Source organism: Cheilinus undulatus, linkage group 15 (genome assembly GCF_018320785.1).
Source record: "Cheilinus undulatus linkage group 15, ASM1832078v1, whole genome shotgun sequence".
Lineage (NCBI taxonomy): Eukaryota > Metazoa > Chordata > Actinopteri > Labriformes > Labridae > Cheilinus > Cheilinus undulatus.
The window spans coordinates 26,811,950-26,835,568 of record NC_054879.1 but is presented as its reverse complement, the minus strand read 5'-3'; the positions used below and the strand labels follow the sequence as shown (position 1 = coordinate 26,835,568).

At 39.1% G+C, this 23,619-nt stretch overlaps 1 protein-coding gene across 3 annotated transcripts in view; it reads right to left on the bottom strand.

Moving 5' to 3' along the window:
- man1a2 (mannosidase, alpha, class 1A, member 2) overlaps positions 1–23,619 on the bottom strand; it is a 219,426-nt gene that overhangs the window by 86,402 nt on the left and 109,405 nt on the right. For all 3 annotated transcript variants that reach the window (XM_041806736.1, XM_041806737.1, XM_041806738.1), the window contains exon 5: positions 8,779–8,897. In XM_041806736.1, coding sequence (XP_041662670.1) covers positions 8,779–8,897 — 119 coding nt within the window. The remainder of the gene's footprint in view (positions 1–8,778; positions 8,898–23,619) is intronic.

Below are 23,619 nucleotides of genomic sequence, written 5' to 3'. Positions count from 1 at the left end.
GGCGTATGATTTTGTCAAACATGACAGATTTCAGCGTGTAGGATCGTAAAAAGCTCAACAACGTCAGGGAAAATCAGCAGCAGAATGTGAACTTATAAGGCTAAAGAAAACTCTGCTCTTCATGTCCGGAATAACTCCATAACATCAAACTTTCATTGGCTGACGTTTTCCCCATGAAAGCAGCAATAAAATGCTAAAAAAAGGGATCTCTTGCTTCTTTATAATTAAACCTGGTCAAGCAAAGTACACTCTGACAGCTGGGATTAATATATCTCTCCATCTCTGCCGTATCTGCTCTGATCAGATCCTCGATTTAACCCGGGTTATTAATGCGTCTGTTAACAGAGTCCATTAATTTGGCGAATCTTTGAGCCGGGCGAAGGAAGGCTGCAGACCTCACACCGACACATCCATCATGTGAGGGCCGGCTGCAGTGCGGGGGCCCCAGCAGGACACCAGAGACTCCAACAATGACTCACTGCCTGGCTCAACCTGACATGGCAGCTGTTTAATCATTCATAAGAAGAGGAGAAGTGGTGGATGTGAAGGTGGGTGGCTGAAGTGAGAGGTGGTGGAGAAAAGGTGTGACACATACACAACAAATAATGTATTCATTTGTTAAAGCACAGGAGGCTATTTTAGATCATTTCAAACACAAATACACAGGGGAAAACTAGAGCGCAGACAACATACACTTTGATAAATCTATTTATGATCAAACTAAATTAAAATATTTCAAGGCCTTTGGCTCAAAACATCAACACAGACAAATTAGAGGAGCTTAAAAGACCAGCTAAAGTGTTAGTGACTGCTTAAGTAAATATTTCAGCTTCAACCGAGAGTGGATGCCACTCACTCAATAAACTGCAGTTTTTGTCCTACAATGGTTTAATTTTTCAATACCAAAAGATGCCTTTTGGTTTCTAGACTGATTTAAAGTTGCCGCCATCTTTGGAACCTCTTTGGAAGCCAAGCGGTGAAGCCAACGAGACTAAACCCACGGTTCATATCATCTATGATCATTTAAAAAAAAAAAGAACTTATAGGTTAGTGGTGGGCAGTGAACCTGTACCAGTACCATTACCAGTAAAATTTCTGCCACCATATTGATTTGTCAACACAGTCATCACCAGTTTAAATTAGGGATGCACGCAGTTAATCACATAAACAGTTAAATTCCTTTATCAAATTAGCCGGCGTGGGATTTACGAGTCAAACAAATTAATCACCCAGCATTTTTATAAACATAGACTTGAAATCCCATTCTATAATGCTCTTTTAACCCTTTATGGCCTACCATAGAACAAGTCTGCTAGAGCATATCTTTACATTTTTACATGTTGTAGTGCCATTTTTGGGGGTATCTGAATTGGCTATACATCAATACAACCCTTAGAACCCAAATTTTCATGATATGTATGTGATACGTCTATAGTAACAAAAATAAATCGCTCAAAAGTGCAAAAAAAAAAAAATAAAACACAAGAAAAACAAAAAGCATTTTTTGTTTATTCACAGATTTTCCTAAATACAGAGATGTCATAGCTGTATCCCTAAAATTGTGATTGTAAAAAAGTTGCAGAAGATTATTTAAACTACAAAAAAAATATTTGGAGTATGTTCACAATTTCATTTTTGAAATACACTTATCTTTATAAACTGTGGCAAAAACAAAAACAAAATGAAATTGTGCTCAATTTGCAAAAAAGAAAGCATCTTTAGAAGAAATAAACTATTTACAGTAGTGAAATCAAATCTCTAAGTGTGCCAGAAACAATAATAATTGACTCGTAACCTGCAAGAAAAAACACATTTATAGCCCATATTATATTATATTATATTGTTTTTTGATGTGTGCGCTTTGTACTACATTTGCGCAAAAGAAGGAAGGAAATTTCTAGAGAGAAACAGTACTCCAGAACACAATGAATGTGTGATATGTTAGTGTTACTCCTCTGGTTTTATATGCAAAACGAATTATTGCTCTATCTCATTTGGTTGCAATTCTACCTACCCACGGTTGAAAATAGATATGCAAATGGGAGCATCGGCGATCCCGTTGGTTTTAAAGGGTTAAAGAGAAATGCACCTCCTACAACTAGAGACCACTGTAGCTTCAGTTAATGGCTGCCGCCTTCCTGTCTGGCACTTCATAGATATAAACGCGAGAAGCTCAGCGGTGGCTTAGTGGTTAGCGTATAGTGGGAACAGCGCGGTATCACAGTTTTTTAAAGTAGTAAATGGAAAAAAAGTGGCACACCCACTGACACTATGACCCCATGAGGAATTTGTCTGTTTTCTAAGCATTTTATCCTCTTTAGACTAGTCGGTTAAACGAAATTTAAATGAGCGATTAGCCGAATACAGAAACAGAACATCCTTAGTTTAAACACGTGTTGTATTACAGTGCACACAGGAGGCATAACGATGCTACTGCGACACTATTTCCATCAAGATCTTCACAATAAAAGTCCATAGTTGTTATTTTGCTTGAGTAATTTTATTATGAAAACTCACATCAGGAAACTTGGGTATAATCAGTAGTAGCTTACAACACCTCAGCAGGACAGAAATGAAACTTAAAAACTACAGGTGCAGTCAGACCCGTCCTCAGAAAGTACTGGGCCCTTTCGAGACTGAATTAAAGGGCCCTCCTAGGATCTGATTCAATAAAATCTATGCATTAAGAATGCACTATAATATCAGCATGTATTCAGCATAGGCACACTGCAGCTGCTCATCCATGCTGTTAATGGACCATATAAGCAACATGTCTTGAATTTCCCTCAGGATTAAAAAAAGTTGCACTTGAATGTATATTGTTTTAAGGAAATATTGCACCTTCCGCAAATTGAAGAATGCAGAAGGCCATACTGCGATTTTATCTAAAGTTTGATTAATTGCTCAGTCTTAGAATCCACTCAGCTGGGATCATCATTGCATAAATGAGCATCTGCCTTGAGCATCATGTTGGTGTATCTGTGACAGCAGCAGCTACACCTGCAGCCTGAATGCACACAAGGTCAAAAACACCATCCGGTGCTTTGCCTTTATTTCATTTTACTATGTAGGACTACATGTTAGACTATGTTAAAATTTTAAAAAAGGTATGATATGAGAGATGATACCTTTAAACCTTACAGTACCTTTAAGTTTTAGTATTTATTAAACGTCATAAAATTCAGCCCTCAGCTATAAATATAAACTGATCAAATGAAAAAGCACCAAGTCTTCCTTTTAGGTCAAAGTGGCTGTACTGAAGCATAGCTGAAGGTCAATGTGATGCCAGGTACCTTGCGCTCAAATTTGCACACACAGGTGAGAAAATAAATTAGACTCACAGTGACGTCTTTAATCTCCTAAATGGAAATCAGGACTTTGAATTTCCTCCTACCCCACAGCAAAGGCTGGAGGGGCTGAAATCCTTTGGGTTTAACAAATCTTTGATTTTCACAAGGGCCAAACTTAATAACACTTTTGGCTGCCAATTACGCTGCCAGGCCACAGCAGGTCGAGAAAGTATTGCTCTCTGTGAGCCGGGGAATTACCTGTTTTGTTAAAGGCCTGAGCAGGAGTCAGAGCAGAGCCACGGCCTCTTTTTGCTTAAGAGCAAGTCTAAGTTAGTTTAACCTTTCGTGAATGTTACAGCAGCTGCAACCTAGTGCCTGAATAATTTGCCTAATGCATGCAGGTAGAAGAGCATCAAACCAAGCTGTTAATGAAAACAGAGCCTCCCACCTCCCTCCTCCTCTGGCTCGTTAAAAGGAGCATCATGTCTCATCTCTCCTCTCTTCTCCTCCCTCTAATCTCCTCTACATCCTCCTCATGTGTAACCAAAATGTCCCTCCTCTCCTCCCTACATCTACAGACATATTACTCCATTTAAACACGTCTGCAGATTTATCATTGTTTCATATTTCTGTCATTGTTATTAGATTTGTTACACATTTTATAAAAAATTCAACCTTTTCCATGAGAAACTGTTCATGACTGTTTGTTGCTGAGGCTGGTTTTATTACAGCAGTTGCTCCTGAAGGTATTTTCAATATCACCGCTCAGGAAAAAAAAAAAAAAATCACGTTAAGCAGAATTTTCACTTCAATACTTTTATTTAATGAATCCCGTCGCCCCATTTTCATCTCTACTGCATGGCCTTCTCTTTCTGCTGGATTTGAAAACTAAAATGGATAAAGCTCTCAATAACACATAATCTTTCTTTTATCTGCCCCTTTGTAAGCTTATCTGAGGGTCTATTTCTATGTCTTCTAAATGTATCTGCCACCTTTGAATATACTTATCAGTATGCATTTACTTCTTAAGTGCTCTCCGTCTCAAAGTTCCTGTGCATAAAAAAATATTTTGATATATACTTTCAGTTTGACTGATAAAACCTGAGACACAAGCTTTAAGTATGTCTAAGCTTTGTTAAACATCACAGGAAGCCACTTCAAATAAATTTGACTTATCAATTAGACTCATTCTTATCAGAATTCCCTGACATGGTGCTGTTATTAGAGTGAAGGTGATTTTTGCCTTCCAGGTTGTGAAACGATGTTCATTTCAACTTGACCCAATTTGTATTGGCATGCACAGACACCGCAGTATGGTATGCACTTGCTTAGTGCATACCAAGCTATTTGCAGCACTATTAAGTGTTAAAACTGCCCTAAATTTACAGTGTTTCATTGTTTTTGCTTGCCAGACATTCAAGAAAATCCATAAATCTGAAGCTACTGGTGGGGACTTTCCATGAGTGTGTGAATTTGGTGTGACTTGGTAAAAGTGGCATGTAATGTATAAGAGCTTTGAGTAGTCAGAGGAAATGCTGGACAATCAATTCAGTTGCGACCCAGATTTCAGCTAGAGATGTTCCAGTACCAATCAGAAACCGGTGAAAACTTTCTGGAGCAACTGTGCTGTGAAAAACCGGCACATTGTTTTACTGTGAACTCAGAACATGGCTCAACAAGGATCATAATGTACAGCCTCTCTGTGACACTTAAAGCTGTTTTTCCTACTAATTACTGAGAATTTTACTGCTAAATATTAAAATAACAATGACACAGAGGGCTGCATCACAGACTCTCCCTCTCTCTTTCTCTCCATTATGCTCTATTCAGGCTGTCTACATAAACATCTGCATGCTAAAGCACGATGTGATGATGGAATCAATTGCCATTGGTTGACAGCCCCTCACAAAGCACTCTGGGAAAACAACAAAACAATATTTATTTTCATTTAATTTATCTTTATTTAAACTCGAAAATCACTGAGAGCGAGCCCTTATTTACAAGACGTCGAGCATAAAAATAATGAAAATGCATAATATCAAAAAAACCCGCGCCTTAATCTATATCCAGGCATACACTATGAGCCTATTCTGACCTGGTTTTTGAGTTTGCAGTGCATAGTTTGTGAGGACACAACAGCCAACGTCTGCCCAGTTATATAACCATATAATAATAACTGGGTTAACCATATAACATTTTTATACATCTCAGATAATATTGTGCATCCCTATAATAACCAAATCATAGTGACAACCATCCATCAACATAAACTGAACTTGGTTTTCTGCGCGTTTTTCTCTAACTTTCTGAGTAAGGCAGTCTAAAACTCAGTAACCACCTAGATAAAATAAAAGTAGGATTAACTATGCAGCCCTGCTAGTGGTTTTGATCAAAAGGTTTTTTGGTTCACATGCTAATTGATGGCATTAATGAGCAGTCTGTGTGCTTGGAAAATTGTTTGTTTTATCTTGTTTGGAAAAATGATTTTTTTTCGAAAGCCTTTCAGTTTAAGGAGAAAAAGTGTAAAACTTGAGAATGAAATCTTAGGTTCAATTGACTCCTATCCTTCTTTTTCACCTCAGAAAGTCAATAAATTGTCTTTGCTTTTTTCTGTGTCTTCTCCTCCTTCTCTGAGATGCCTCCACTGACCATTTGTAAACCAATCTGTCCCTGATGCTGATCTTTCTCCCTCCATCTTTTCCTTCGTCCATCCATCCAAACCTGTATCTCTTCAGTCTGTGATTGATCCTCACAAAGCTTCCTATTTCCTCCTGCTCCAGCTCACTCTCTCTCTCTCTCTCTCTCCCAGATTTCTGTGCTGGCTCCTCTGTTTTCACCCCACCATCTCACCAGAACCAATTTCTCAACCGTCCTCCATTCAATCTAGTCTTTTCTGCCCTTTTTTCCCCCCTTCCACTGTTCTCCATCCCCAATTTCTCCCTGTATCCATCTTTCCAGAGCTCAACCACAGTGATCCCGAGGTTAATTAGCCCTCCAAGTGTCAGACTGTTAGATCCCCTCTGCCTACCTGCAAGCTGCCCTGTGATTGCCTCAGTAGGGGGGACTAACAAGCTCAGGCGTCAGACATCGGAGCAGACAGAAAGTAAAAAAAGTGGGGGAAAAATGAGAGGAAGGAGAGCAAGGAGACAGCATGGATGGAATAATGATTTCAAGGGGGGTTTAAGGGAGACAGGGCTGAGAAGGGGACAAAAACAGGATGACAGCTTGGCCATGATGGAAAATTGGGGGGAAATAGAAGAAAAGGCCGGATGTCACGTAGAACGAAGGATAGATGGATTTACATGGAAAAATGAGAAGCTAAGTTAATGCTACTTATCACTATCAAAAAAACTGATAACCTGTGGTTAATACTTGGATACAGATGATAAGACATCACATCAGTAAGCACATTACATCAGTGAACCCATGAGATTCAACAGCAGGATCGATGATCTAAAATGTTAGATCAACTTTAATCTTAGATGAGTCTAATAATAGTTACCTTGCTGATTCTGATAATAAATAAAAGTTTAATTAAACACTTGTGCTATCACTAAACACTATTCATCTTAATGAACTCCAACTTTACCATCTGTAACATTCACTGTGTGAAAGTATGACAGCCAACACACACCTCATCCTCTGTTTAATGTCACTCCTCCTGTTTATAACAGACCAGTCAGAATCACTAATAGTCATTATAAACACCGTAAGTCTAATTACTGTTCAGGTTATAATTCAGGTTTGGCACCTTGCCGCTCCCATGTCAAGCAGCTGATCCTTCCTATCCTCGCTCTCCTGAACACATCAGCATGAGACACATGGTCTTGCCCATGATACCCAAAAATGCGCTGAAGAGAAGACGGCACAAAGTCATCCAGCTGGCATTTCTGACCATCAGTGATAATCCAGGCCTCGTAAGTAAAGTAAGACCGGGAGGACCAAGGACAGAAAGACTTTCTTCTGCATGCTCAGATAACAGGAACACCACACTGTTTTGCTCAGGGCACCCTGAGGCCAAGTCTGCGGTTGATTTCAGCCTTGCAGTCAGTGGACCGATGGCTTACGCTTCCAAGGTAGGGAACTGCTTCACATCTTCCACGCTCTCACCATTCACAGACACAATGGCAGCATCCAAGGCATCCCCAAATGCCTGGATTTTTGTTTTGGCCCAGGAGACATACATTCCCAGCCTTTCAGCCTCCTCATTCAGCAAGTCGAGAGCCCCCGCAAGGACATCTATAGTCTCCTCAAGGATCACAGCATCATCAGCAAAGTCCAGATCAGTAATCTGGACATCACTAAATGACACTACCCCTGTTACCTGCCCCATTATCCAGTCCATGCAGGTATTGAAGAGTGTAGGAGCTGATCAGAATTAGAATAAAACGAGGAAGTGATTGGCAATAAGGGAAGGTAGTATCAGTTATGTAAAAGAAATGAATAAAATAGCAGATTACGGAAAGAGAGACTGAAAATTCTGATATTTTAAATGAAATCAGAGAAACCATTAACTGCACTACAAAGACAAGAAAAAAAGATTGTTAAAGAAAATAGAGGAATGACTGACAGTGAAGTTTAATTAGGCAAGAAAATTTTCAATAAAATGTGAGGAAGGAAGGAGACATGGGTTGCAGGAGTAAGACTACAACACAGAAGAATAGAGGGAGGACGGAGGTGATTGACAGGTGAAAAAGCAGCAGAAGGAAGCTAGTAATGGGGAGGATGACTGAAACAGAGAAATAAATGAGGAGAGCTGCAGTTCTGACGGACACAGGCAAAGAAAAGAAGACGTTGTTAAGGGAAGTGTGAGAGGAGATTGGAAGTGAAAATAGATAAAAACGGACAGAGCGAAAGAGGAGAGGTGTTGGTCATGAGTGCAAACAGACACGCAGTAGAGGAACAGTGAAAGACAGCCTGGAATCGATCTTGCCTTACACCAAGACAACTTTATGAGTCTTACCATCGGTATCATTTAAAATACTTTAGACCAGTGTTTCCCAACCATTTTTCCTTGGAGCCCCCCTTACGTGTACCTAAGAAAAGCAGGGGCCCCCCAGGACCAAAGAGAGAAGAAAAAGTGACATCCTGACATCAAAAATCATCACTGATTTTAATTGCTTCACTTAAACGACCCTACAAAAAGGCCTATGCATGTGTTTCTTCTCAAAAGATCTTTGTATAAAATACTTCAAAACTGCTTTATCATGGTTTAAGTCAAAATTTACCAATCTAATTTTGGCAGCCTCAGATTAGACAAAGCCTCGTGCCCCCCTACGATCTTTGCTGCCCCCCCCCGGGAGATCCTGGACCCCAGGTTGGGAACCAATGCTTTAGACCTTAAATATTACCACTCTGGATGTGCAACAGAAGAGGGTCAGCATTATAAATGTGAGGTTATGGGTGATACTGAATGATGCTCAGTGGAAAGGCTTCTTTAAGTTTATATTTTCATTTTAACGTGTATAAAATCAAGGTAGATACGTACCACACCAAAGTCCAGGTTCTGCTCGATCCACTCCTGGCCGTCCTTGAACTCCTCGTGCAGACCCATGATGTAGAGGGTGTCTAACGCATCCACAATGCTCGCTCCTAGCTGGGAATTTCCTGCACAGAGACATGGGATAAAAAAAAAAACACAAATAGGGAAATTAGATTAATTGCTCCAGTCACGCACTAGATAATTTGCTTCGTAAAAACTCTTCACCTCTGGGACTTCATGAGGAAAAGTAATCAGAAAACACACAGGGCCTAATTTGTGAAGGAGAAAGTAAGACATCGATTGCACTGAATATTATGTTTGGATGAGTTTTTAAAAACTAAATTAGAAGTTAGCGAAAAGTTTTACAGAGACACAGAATGAGAAATGCAGATTCTGTATTGGGAGAAACGTACATTGTTCTCGGAATGCTGTTGCTCGGAGGTGACAAATGATAAATCACATCAACCCTGAGACCATCTGGGTGAATTGTAATACCTTCTTTTGAGCTTAAAGTCATTTTTAAAGCAATCAATTCCCCGACCAGTTTTAGGAGCTGCGACACAAAATTAGTCCGTTCAGTCTTTTCTATACTTCAAGGCTCTCATTAGCAATTGTGTGAAGTAATTCCTCCTCTCTGGTTGCTCAGAGGAAGAGAAAGAGATGTGCCAGCTTCATTAACTTATAGCTGACCAGAAAATCAATCCTCTCCTCTTCAGAACCCACCCAACAGTCTCAGTATTCCTCCACTGGGCTGGCAGAAGTCTGCTGAATGGAGACACCAGTGAGGGGATTTTGTGGAAAGAATCAAAGGAAAAATAAACATGAAAGTGTGGAGTACAAATGCTGGTCTGGAGGGAACACAGAAAAATAAATCAGCACAACCAAGAAATCAAAAGGAGCCTTAAATCAGTTGTATTTCGAACAATTTTTGAATTAATTTCCAAGGTATAACCAAAGCTCTCTCTTATTTTGATTTTTTTCTTTCCTACAACAAGCCAGATCAATAGCTCCATCCTCTCGAACATCCCCAGGATGCAAATGTGCTCAGGAGTATTGACCTCTCATTAAGAAAGAGAAACTTTTTACTATACGGGAGTATCATTGCATGAATTATATTTAGCCTTCTGCACTTTTACACTATTGATGAAAGCAGCCATGATTTTAAAATTCTCAGTGTTCTCTCCACTGCTCAAAAACCCAACAACAACTAAGTTACATCTGAAGTTTGAGGCAAAAATGATTCAACTGGAAGAGAAGGAAAGATGGGCACGCAGGTGAGGTTAGGGGTGGGGATCACAAATTTATATTGATTTTAATACCTTCAATACTTAATGCCATGTAATGATATGAGTTCTTAACTATACAGCTTTAAGGGCTGAACATTTAAGCTAAATTTTAATGGAATAGCAAAATGGCCTTCTGATATTTTCAAACTGTAGAAAGTACAATGACTCTTTAAGGTGTAATGTGTATCAAAGATTCATTGCCTTTACTATTTTATTTGAGATATTTTACAGCAGAGCTGTTCTGGCACACATTTAATAATGATACAAAAATTTTCACTCTTTAATATCAAAAATCATATCGAAATCACAGTATAAGTCAAACTTATCACATATTATTTTCCAAATTCACTCAGCCCTTAAAGCTGTTGATACTTTTATTAATAATAATTATCCGTTATCATATTGTTTATTCATATTAAAGTCGGTTGATATTAACAAATATGAGATTTATCTCACCATCACCTCCAAAAAGTTGAACTTGTTCAAGTTTCATACCAAAATGAACATTTTATTCTCCATTTTAACACATCATGATGGCAGTTTATTTACCTTCACTAACATGCTATTTTACCCAACCTTAAACAGTTCATATCCAAGTTTCATGATAGTTATCACTTAATTAGGTAACTGAACTAGACTACTGTTCTTGTCCAAGTAGACGAGCATTGCAAGCTGAGAGCACCAGCTGGTCTTACTCTTGAGTGTCACAATAAATCTGGCTTAAAACTGGAAGTTGCAACCAACTAAAGCCGATACTGGCATTTGAGATAAAAAAATTTGCTCATACCCTTGCTGATACTGATATCGTCTTTAAATACCTCTTTCGGTGTAACGCTCCTAGTATGTCAACACTTTCTCTCACATTTAACCATGAAATCAGACCACAGCTTGTTAAAAAGGTCACTGTTTCTGTCCTGTAAAAAATGTCTTCTTTGATTCAGCAGCTAGATGTACCAGATGCAAGCTTAAAACTGATAGGACACAAAAGCTTAACACTGATGACTGATGACTTTTCACACCACAGAATTTGCACAATGTCCAGTGTTTATAAACGGGTCCAATATTGGCCAATGTTAACAGACTCATCTGTGCATTCATAGATAAAAAGTTGGATTATTTATTGAATATACTCAGAAAATGCCTGGTGCACTAAGTGTAAATTTGAGTCAAGTCATATTTAGGAGATAACACCAACTATTTAAACCTACACCTGGTGCACTTGGCCTGTAGTAACTTAATGCCACCTCATTTCACTAGTTACCTTGCTTTTCTTCCAGTGATTTCAATAAAGGATAAAATTTCAGGGGCTGATGTGAATGGCAGAGGACGAGTGAGCAGCAGCAAGACCCCTTTTGAAGTTGCCCGTCAAAGACAGACTTTTTTATTTGATTCATAATGCAGGGGGAGCTCACTACTTGTATACCAATTAAATTATGCAGAGAATCTAATCCTAACAGAGTAATTTGTGCATTAGTTATTTAATTTAAAGGACATGTATTGATTTGGGACATAACACAGCATCACAAGACTTTAAAGGACTATCAAAAAGTGCAAAGTTATTCATTTTTCAATCTCCACCCCTGTATAAGATGCTCTCTAGCACAACACACAAACTTTAACGCAAGTCTTTCTATACCTTTGAGAAGGTGAAGCACAGTAATGTTTCAAAAGCTGACAGAAAAGCCATTATATAATACACAACCTCCATCAACCTGCATGTGGGGGACTCCAACACCCCTACGCCTCAACCAGTCGACATCTTCTACTCTAGGCTGCTCTGAAACTGACACAACTGGGTCAATTTCTTGCTAGATAAGAAATCGAGCCAATTAGCGCAGAGGTAAAATATCAAATCTTCATAAAAAGATCATTTGCCTGTTTAAAATTGAATATACTTGTGAGTCATGGATGGATATGAGTGCATGACATTAACATTTAAAATGTGAACATCTACCAGCAGCTACTGGCAGATAAATGTTTAAATTCACCAGTTTAACACCACATCTTGGGGTGAAATCCATCAGGATCTTATTGGATATAATTTCCCATCTATGGATATGAATATTATGGCAAAAAGGGGTTCGCTTATGATCACACAAAGTGTGATTAACAAAGTTTTGTGTTAATAAAGAGAAGAAATGCAGTCCTAAAGGAATTTTCAAAGTCTGTATTATTACACAGTCCCTCAAAACAGAGACTGTTGTTTCATAATCAATGATAAACAGCCTCATAAACACTAAAATGTATTTATCTATGCAAATGTTGTGCTCCAGAGACATTAAACATTACTTACTGCATCTCTATGAAAGTCATCAGGCTTTGCTGGTTTTCTCTTGTTGTTTTTACTCGTCATACTGCTTATCGTTGTAATATAACTACAGCTGAAGTCAGCAGCCCTCTGACTGCAGCATTGGGACTGTTATCACCTAATAATGCAAAGCCATTAATGTTGTGCTTTGTGTTACATTCCCTGTGGGTAGGGGATTTACAAACAGGGAACAGTGTGCATTCAACACATCAGTCAGTCCTTGTCCTTAAGCCTGGGTACTTTATTAAATCCACATTGTTTTATTCTAGCCTTTAGTTTCAGTCACATTGAACACGAATATGCAGATTTAAAAGTGTAACTTTGTGTCTTTCTTCAACCTTTTCTTTTCTGTCCTTGGTGATTAACATCTGCAGACATTTTTCATCCAGGTGAGTTTATGCAAAGTCAAAATTAGCATGATAAATAGTTGTGTTAAAATGAGATGAAAGGTTATGGAGGTATACTGTACTGGTGTTATTGCAACAAATTGGTTCGCAGGAGCACTGGGCGATATACTCGATAGGCTACTCAGTGAACAGAACTGACTCAGACATGGCTCAACAAATAGAATCATAATGTACAGCATCTCTGTGACCGTAAAGTTTTTTTGCTGCTGATTATTGAGTTTTATGGCTGAATATTAAAATAACAATAATACAGGGGGCTGCATCACAGGCTCTCTCTATCTCTCTTTCTATTATGCTCTATTTGGCTAGCATGACGTGATGACGGAACAGCCTGCCGTTGGCCAACAGACTCTCACAAAGGGTAAACAATATGACCATTAGCATTAAAGCTAGCGGTAAAAAATTGTCCTATTATCCTGAATAAAATCGACAAAGGACATTCAATACCGGTCTTACTGGTGCGGATTTAATCATTTAAGTCCTGAAAAGTCACACGAGTTCTAGGCTCACTGAAAATTCTGCCACAAAGAATTCAAAGCCATCAATAGTGCCAATGGGAGGGCACAATGGCTAAAAACAAGTAAGAGGCAGTGATTTATGGTTCAAAAGTTATTTAACTTTTGATCAACTGTGTCACTTCTTGTCATGTACAACAGCAATGGTTTGTAAGGCATTTTAACGATCTCATTCAGAGAAAAAATGTCACACAGTCACCTTTCTTTGCTACAATGAGTCCTTTAGTCCTTCTTTGCTGCTCTAAAACGGTAGCTCAGGCATGCGGTGTTTTCCTGCTGCAAAGAATTGATTTCTGGTTTATAGCGCTAAAATTTTGCATGGCTGAAAAAAGGAAAATACAAAGTTAAACCAAACAGTATTGGATCGGTTCATAAACTCGCCAATATGAATACTTGCATTTTAAGCAGTATCAGACGTATAAGTTACATCTTAAATGCATACATAAACCTTTAAAAGTTCTGGGCACATTTTCACTGACAGTCTAAACTATGTATTGCTTATTGCTTATAAAGATTTTGCCCAAAATGTATTATGTAATCACAAAATGGGAAGTGGAATATCCTGCTTCAAAAAGCTCCTTTCTGACATCAAACCTGCCCCTAACAAACAGCAATATATTCAAGAGAATCTCTCATAAATGTATAAATTATGCAGTAGAGTGTCAAAGATGTCCTTAAAGTGTCTGATCCAAATGTATGTCTAAATTCTGTACTTGGATTCATGCACAGACTATTTTAACACATTTTTGTGGTAGAAGTCAGTGGCACCGCTCTTTAAATCCTTCCTCTTTTCATATCAGCTATATTCAACGCTGTTGGAATTCCTGAGCCTCCCCGCCGCTCCTTATCTACAAGTCCATTCAAAAGGAGAGCGTCTGGCTTCATGCAGGAGCTGCAGCGTTATTATCATTATAGACAGGAACTTCTAAATCACTCTAAAAATACACTGCACTCAGCCAGAGAGCCTGATAGCGAGATGCCCTGGCTGCTTGCCGGATCTTGACAGATTGGCCTGACTGTTGGTGGAGCAGAGCCCCTCTGCCGCACCATGCAACCCCCTTCCTCCTCCCTTCTGTCACTTTCATCACCTACAGGTACGCTGCAGGCCTTCAGCAATATGACAGCACTGAGGCAGAGATAGAGGCCTGTCAGAGCTCTGTGGACGCAGAACGCTCATTTGATGTCAAAGTTTTAGTGGAACAGCTCCTGAATACTATGCTACACAACACTGATACACAACAGTGAGTTTTAACTCAGACTGCTGTGAATAAATCAGACTGTGACATTGGTGAAATGTAATTATTATATTTTTATTTTAGGGTGCCCTCTAACTAACATTCTTATTTCCTGTGCTGAAAGAGGCATCTTTTCTACCCAAAGTTCTGAAGCTGTGAGCTGTGCAATAATGTCTTCATTATTTAGTTCTTTAACAGTCTATGTTGTTTGAACTGTCTGAAATCTCTTTCAAAGTATTTGAGTATTTTTTTTTTTTTTAATATTTCACTTAAGTCAGAAAAAGCACAAGTCATTAGCCTTCTGACTGATGAGGGAACTAACATCATTTTGTCCTCACAGTTGAAAATTAAAGTAAAAATGAGTGTTGCCGGTTGAGAAGAGTTCTGTTCTTGCTTGTCTGAATCCTCAGACCTGCATACAACCTACTACATCTTCAAACAGAATACACTGCACACTAACATGACATCTACCATGCTGTTTGCTCCATTCCAATGCCCGTCCTCGGGCCGATATTTCTGAGGAAATAATCTAGCATAAAGCTAGCTTGACCATAAAGCCATTATTAGAATCCGATATATATGTATACAGTGCCTGAAAAATTTATTAGACCACCTGTTATAAAAACGAGAAAACATGAATATTTTAGAAATCTTTCAAAAACTTGCTTAAAACTAAAAATGTTATTGTTATCTATTTGGAAAATAACAAAATGAAACAACTAAATAGTCGTTTTTCACATATAATAACCAACAAACTTCATATTTTGTATGGCCTCCTTTGGCCTTGATAACAGCTTACATTCTTGCTGGCATTGTTTTTATGTACTTTTCCACAGTCTCTTTTGTTATTGAGTTCCACATAGTTTCTATCTGTTCCCACAGACTTGCTTTAGATAAAAGTTTTGTGCCATCAATCTTTGAATCTACTAAATCCCAGATTTGTTCAATAGGATTCAAATCCAGACTTTGACTTGGCCAGTCCATCAGTTCCAGTACTCCAGATTCCTTTTTCTTGGTCAAATAGTCTCTGCACAGCTTTGACGTATGCTTGGGGTCATTGTCTTGTTGGTATATGAACCCACGACCAATCAGATTCAGTCCAGAAGGGATTCCATGATGCACTAAGATGTGGTGGTAGACGTTCTTGTTCATGATACTGTCGATTTTCAGTAATTTGCTCACGCCGTATCCACAAATGGAACCCCATACCATAATGGAATCTCCACTGTGTTTCACTGTGGGTGCAATGCACCTGGCATCAAAATGTTTTACAGGTTTTCTGCGGACATAAAAACAACGATACTGACCGAAGAGTTCAAACTTGAACTCGTCCGTCCAAAGTACCTTCTTCCAGTCATCAGTCATCTTCCAGTGTTTGTGCACCCTGGCAAATCTGAGGCGTTTCTGGATGTTTGCAGGCCTCAATAATGGCTTCTTAGCAGCTATTCTTCCCTTTAAGCCTTGTTCCATCAGTTGTTTGCTTATGGTCATTCTGGAGACTTTCTCAGACTCTGATCTAGAAGCATTCATCTCTGCCTGAAGATCAGCAGTGGTCTTACTTCTTTCTCTAGTACTTTAAATCTTGAGGTGTCTGACATCTGCTTCAGTTAACTTTGGTTTCCTGCCTCTTCCTTGGCGCATTTTGTAAGTACCAGTCTCAGCAATCGACTCCAAAGCATACTTGACCACACTGTGAGAACACTTTATGTCTTTCCCTATTTGTCTCAGAGACCATCCAGCATCATGAAGTGCTTTAATGCAGACTCTTTCATTTTCAGTGAGCTCTCCATGTTTTACCATGTTGAACAGTAATGAGGAATTTCAAACTGAATTCACCTTTTTATACCCAAATTTGAGCCGGCTCACTGGGCTTCTCTGAGAAGTCAGAAATTAATCAAGCATAACATTCAACCACTAAAACTCATTTTTCTCTTCAGGAATGCAAGTAACTATGATTTGGCATATTAATCAAGAAATAATAATGTGCTTTACTATTTTTTCAGGTTTTTTGTAAACCAGTCAGTTTGAAAATTCTTGGATAACAATAATAATTATATTTTAGCATTAAAAATATCACTTTGGTTAAAGAGCTTCTACATATTGGTGTATTAACCATTGCAGAAACACAAAAAATGATTTTGGTAATTACCAATGCTGTTAATTTAGGGCAGCTGTGGCATAAACCTTACTTTGGGTGGTTGGCTAATAAATTTGTTAAGAACTGTATATATGTTCATAACATGCAAAGTTACAAAGTAATTCTAATGTTATTTTACAATAAAAAAAAAAAAAAAAAAACATTATCACAACAGTATTGTTTTTCTGCTGCTATAAATCCAAAAGGTGCTTAATGCAAATTTGAGATTCTAGAGGTTTGGGACACAAATTTCTGCTACCTCCATGTTTTGATCCCACACGTTTTAAACCAACAAAATCTCTGTTTCGTGTTTTTTTTTTTTTTTTTTTTTAAAAGAAGATTGTTATTGAAAACTGCCAAGTTAAAGAAGTACATGTTTCATGAGACAGGTGGGTAAGAGAAGAAGGCCGACAGACTTCAGGACAATTTCCAAAGATTCCAATCCAAAGATTTTTCATCTTCAATCCTCTGAACGCACACTAGACAACTCAGCCAGATCATCAGATCACTGGAGACCACACACCTGCCGACCTGCCTACAACCTCGCATGATTACATGATTTAAAAAAAACAAAAACATGGATGTCGATGGCGTCTTGCTGTCTCTACACATCAGAGTGTCCTGGCATGCGTTACAGGTGAAGCAATAATCATACAACAAGGGAAAGACTCAGGGTGAAATCATGGCTGGAATTAAGGTACCGTTGTGTTTATGGTTGTGAGCGGTGAAAGTACGTATGACTCGTCTGTCGATGCTACCCAGTGTGCTTGCTCTCATTGGTTATTGTGGGTACTCCGTCAGCAACACTACGACCTAGAATCGTAAATATCAAACATGTTTGATATTTATGACTCAGAGTCTGGGAGGCTACGACGTGATTTGGAGCAGTAAATTAATCGTGTTAACATCACACATGCCGACTACCCAGACAAATAATCGTTTGCGATGAGGCTCCAGTCAGTATACACCCCCACGATCGTCGTTGAAGGCAAATCTTGCCCCAAATCGGGCTTAAAATCCTGTAATGTGTGGCCGGCCTAAGGTAGGTTTCATATAAAACCAATTTCTGTTTATCATTCTGCTTTTTTGTAATCTTCTCTTTTTATCAATTAGAGCTTCTCCGCTGACACCTACTCACCTCATTCCTCCCTCTCATCACCCTCCCTACTGTGTGATTTCAGCTCAACACTTCAAAGGTGAAAGAAGTCAAAGCTGTAGTTGACTTGTGTTTCTCTAACTGTTTCTCTGGGTGTGTTTTTCCAACCTTGAGAAGTTCAGCTCCCTTTCATGTTGTGATGTAACCTTGTGCTCACCCTGAAACAGTCTCCACCTCTCCATCTTCTCTCTACTTTATCACACCCTCCATCTTTCAGCTACCCCTCCTCCTCCAGCAAACTAACCATCTGTTTGTTCTCATTCATCACTGTCTGACTGTGTTTATTCCTAATCTTTACATCTTTAAATGCTTCATTCAAATGCTAATGCAAGGATACTCCTTTTACCCTTCAGTGGGAGCATTTTTCTATCACAAATTCAGTTTAGTTGGGCTTTTTTCACTCAGAACCCCCCCCCCCCATTTACCTTTTATATCAAAGTTTTCAGATCCAGGTTTGTATTGTTTGTCATTCTAGCCCACACAACTCTGGTTCTGTTTGCTTCAGCCTCCCTGCATCCTTTCATACCACGCCAGCTGCATCAAATGGAGCTGATCTGGTTCATCCAAAAGATGGTTTTAGGGTTGCCAGGTGCTGCTTATCTGAAACAAATTGGCCAGGATGAGGTTTATATTTGGGGAATTATCACCACTGCCTCAGACAGACACAAGCAGACACCCTGAGGTGCAAAGTCTAGCACCCTTTCTCAGTTTAACTCTTAGCATGTCCGCCTTTTTACCTCAAGTGAACTCACATATTCTTCATCACTCTTTCTTCATCATTTCTCATCTCAACCTGCCTCCTCCACTTCAATCCTTCACTATCGCTGTCTCATTTAAACCCTCCATCTCCCCATCTCGGTTTCTGTGCCAGTTTCATTAGATGGCAGGTTTCAGAGCTCCCCATCATGTACTCGCACCAGGCAGGAGGACGTGATGTCATTTTTCAGTCGCTGCTCCTTTCTGTCATTTAAAGTGTCAGCTCAGGGAGGATGGGGGGGTGATGGAGATCTTCTTTGTGTGTTTATGCCCATCCTAAGGCTGTCAACATTTTAGGCACATCATTAAACAATACAAACTCTGTCATTCTGATCATCAAAATAATTCTAAAAAAGGCAAGCTTAACTCCATAGCTGTAGCATTTCAAAGACTCCCTCTTCTGTATTCCCTTCACATCTTGCGAGTAACCTCCTTCTCTTCCCATTCAGTCTTTACGGTTGAGCTGCTGGTGCCCTCTACACAACCCTGTGCTCTGGCCTCTTCACATTTGTTCCTCTCATTTCTGCCAACACTCTTGGATTGAACTACAAGCTTAGGAGACACCACTGAGAGAGGAACACTTTTCTTTTTAGTGTCTTCTTTTACTGAGAATGAATTCTACTCCACATGCAGTCCACACTTTCACATGGGACAGAAGAGCAGTCATTTAAAAGACAAAAAGGTTCAAAATGTGTTTGTTTGTTTAGATCCTCATTAGCTTTTCCACGGCAGTCTTCTCAGTTCCTATGTGACATTAAAAAAACTTATGAACAGCCCTTATACAATACAAGGAAAGAAAAACACTAACAGATGACAATTTTCTAACACAAAACACACAGGCACATGTACAATCAACAACTAGTTATCAGTTCACTTACGCATGCATATGCACATATACACACTCAAGATTATATATAAAAAAAAAACGAACAAAATTTCAATCATGAAATCTTTTCATTTCTGATTCATTTCTTCCCAACAAAGACACTGCTGACATTAGGGAAACACTAATTAATGCAGGTTTGATGTTAAAGTTTTATTTAGTGATTAGCCATATGCAAGGGCAGAAGAGACTTATGCTGTGAAATGTTTCATTGGACTCAAAAGTCCCATTTGATGGTAAACAGTTCCAGCTGTGCACATGTACAGTGCTTAACAAATTCATTAGACCACCTGTCATATTTGTCTCAGAGACCATTCAGCATCATGAAGTGCTTTAACGCGGACTCTTTCATTTTCAGTGAGCTTTCCTCCAGACTCTGGGACCTTGAAGAGTGGAGAGGCACAGAATCCACGTTGGTTAAAGTCCAGTGTGATGTTTCCACAGTCAGTGATGATTTGGGCTGCCATGGAATCTGCTGGTGTTGGTCCACTGTGTTTACTGAAGTCCACAGTCAATGCAGCCATCTACCAGGACATTTTAGAGAACTTCATGCTTCCTTCTGCTGACAAGCTTTATGGAGATGCTGATTTCATTTTCCAGCAGGACTTGGCACCTGCCCACACTGCCAAAGGTACCAAAAGCTGGTTCAATGACCATGGTGTTGCTGTGCTTGATTGGCCAGCAAACTGGTCTGACCTGAACCCCATAGAGAATCTATGGGGTATTGTCAAGAGGAAGATGAGAGACACCAGACCCAACAATGCAGATGACCTGAAGGCCGCTATCAAAGCAATCTGGGCTTCCATTACACCTTAGCAGTGCCCCAGGCTGATCGCCTCCATGCCACACCGCATTGATGCAGTAATTCATGCAAAAGGAGGCCCAACCAAGTATTGAAGGCATGAACATACTTTTCAGAAGCCTGACATTTCTGTTTAAAACATCCTTTTTTATTGATCTTATGTAATATTCTAATTTTTTGAGACACTGAATTTTGGGGTTTCTTATCTGTAAGCCAAAATCATTAAAATTTCAAGAAATAAAGGCTTGAAATATTTCACTCTATGAGTAACAAGTCTATATAATTTATGGGTTTCACTTCCAGAAAAGACTGACAAAAAATATTGATCTTTTTCATGATATTCTAATTTTTTGAGATGTACCTGTATGGCTGCCATGCGTCCCCAGTGTTGGTTTTACATGTGAACTGTAAACATCCTTTAGAATCAGCATGAGATGAAAGCAGCAGAGACAGGTGAAAGCTTTAAAGACAACCTGATAAAGAAGTCCACAACTATCAACATCTTAAAGATGTGTCATTGCTACTGCACAGACAAACGTGCCTTTCAACCTGGCTGGTTAAAAGTCAGTGTTTATACCTGTAAAGTAGGGGTGTGACGAGATCTTGTGCCACGAGATCTTGTGAGATGAAAACGCCACAAGATTTCTTGTCACAGAAAAATCAATCTTGCAAGATCAATATTGCGCAGAAATTTAGAGCAGCAGTGCTCTTTACAGAAAAAATGCCAAACTGGAGGTTATAAAACATCACAAAGACGCCCTGGACACTTTAAAACTGTTGTTGAGAGAGCTAATGAAGAAACGGAGCTGATCCATGATCCATTAAGATGACCGTTCCAACCCCCACCCCCTCCTCAGCGTGTGCTACTTGGTGCCGCACATGATCCGCCTATGCATAATAAGTTCATCATAACGGAGTAAAATGATTAAATGCTGCAGCCGAAAACCAGTGCAGTCTCTGTGAAGGGAATACAGGGTTTATTTAGTTCATGTATGCACGCAGAATCGCTCATAGTACCGGTATTTGTGACTTTGTAACTTTGATTCAGTCGCTGCTTCGTCATGTCTCCTTCTCATCTCACCGTCTGTCAGTCACACATCCATCAGCTGTTGGCAGTGTGTATCATTAATCAGAAGCCTAATGTGTAGCGCAATGGGCCGTTGTATACTGCAGCGGTAAACTTAGCAAAACAAACTCCATTTAAGCTCAGAAAAAGCAAATTTCTTGCCCCAGTTAAACGCCCCCTGTTTATTGTCTGACAGCATGCAGAGCAGAGACACACATTCGCTCACCAGTGCACACATTAAGACACACACTCATCCGTGCGTCTTTTCCAACACTGCCAAAGCTCCTATGAGAAAAAAATACCACAAAACGATGAAATAATCTATTTCTCTAAATTACTGCAAAAAAACAAACATGTTGTTGACAGAAAGATTTCTTTTGAGTGTTTTAAATATGGATGTCCAAATAGAAATAGCTTGCTTTTACTGAAGCAGCTCTTTATATTTAGGTCTGTTGTAAACAGTGTTTAAAGTACTTTCAAAATAATCTAAATGCTTATATCATATAAATGTAATTTCATATTAAAAATAAGTATTGTAATTGTAGCAATGAGTGCAAAGTGTAGTAGATTAAAGATGTGGTAGACTAGTAAAATGAAAGGTTTGATTTAAAGAGCATTAAAATGTACAGTTTGAGTCGGAGTTAGACCAGACAAACTGTTTGGAAGCAGTGATAGCCTATTCAGTATAACAGGAGTTAGTTTAAACATTTTTAATAGTAATTTTAATTTAATGATTGTATAAAGGACATTTTTTTTTTTCAAAATGAAAAAAAGTGTAAAATCTCGTCTTGTCTCCCAAATCTTGTCTGGACTCGTGAGATAAGTGTCTTGTCACACCCCTACTGTAAATAATGGAAATAAAATCTAAGTGTTTCAGTTCAATCAGTGACCATGCCAACTGGTGATTCTCAGCTGCATGCATGTGTGGCAGTTTTAGTTTACTTTCCTGTTAAATACGTATCTTATGAATAAGTGTGACAAAATTACTTCAAACTAAACAAAAACATTTGAAAGGACTCCTTCTGTGTCCATCAGCTGCTATGAAGGTGACATCTATAAATGCAGTTGGCACAAAGTAGCCAATTAACACGGTCACTACTTTAACCATTACACCAAGAGCATTACATGGTTGTATGGAGGAAAATACTGCAGAAACAACATGCATATGATGTGTTTCGACGTGTTTTGACCACTGATCATCGGTGTGAGCTGATCGGATGTTACTATTGATTACTGATGATAATTAACATTATAGTAACCTCCTTGACTTTTTGTGATTTACATCTTACACATAAGGTAGAAGGATTCAGCCTGAGGTCTCTCATATGCTGTGAAGAGTTTCATAAAGATTGCATATGGGAAATTATATTTAAAAGGTGCTGATGTCAGAGCTGGACGCATACACAAACCCAAGGTAAGAAAGCATGTAAACTGTATCTCAATTTTTTAAAAGACAGAGGGAAGGTTGGCTAATTTCATGAAGTGTTCTCTCCATCAGTATAGTGTAAAAGAAGTGCCCAACTGAGCAAACATTCACACAGATATGTCAAACAAAGTGGGCTAATCAAACCCAAACAATCTACGTGATTTAATAGGGCGAGGACTAAAGCATGATAACTATAAGAGAGACCATTTTAGTTTTTAGGTGATATGTCCCTTTAAACTTATATAGAGATGCATCAGTGATTAGTGGGAAACCCAAAAATGAGGTCATTAAACTATATTCATAAATAATGGATGCAGGTTGTCAACATCCCCTGCACCAGTTACTGCTGGACAAATTATGTAACAGTGACACGGTTTCTAATAACCTCGAGTTTATGAAAACCAGAGAAAACTCTACAGCTGATGATCGGCTGTATCCGTTTGGCTCCTAATTGATGCTGCTGTCTCTCAACAGATTGATTGGCTTTATAAATACTCATGTAAACAACTTCTATCTTCAGGGAGGAGGACTACCATGCTCTTCCTTTGTATTGAGCCCCAGCTCTTGTTAGTTCTCGTCGGATTAAACAGCACTTAACTCTCTGTCACAGCCTGCTACACAGTTTTGTAAACATGCCGTCTCAGGCTCCAGCCTTCTCTGGTGCTCCGGCTCTGCCGTGGCTTTACAGCCACTTTTGTAATGAGCCCAGTGGTGATAAACAAAACATACCCCCGGCCAATTCGGCCCCAGTCTGGCTGGCAGGGAACAACTGGTTACCAACTTCTTTGGCAGCAGACTGAAACATCTGCTGTGTGCTGTTTTCTGCCTCAGAGGGTGACTGGTCAGTCTGGGCCTTCTGCGCTACATGAG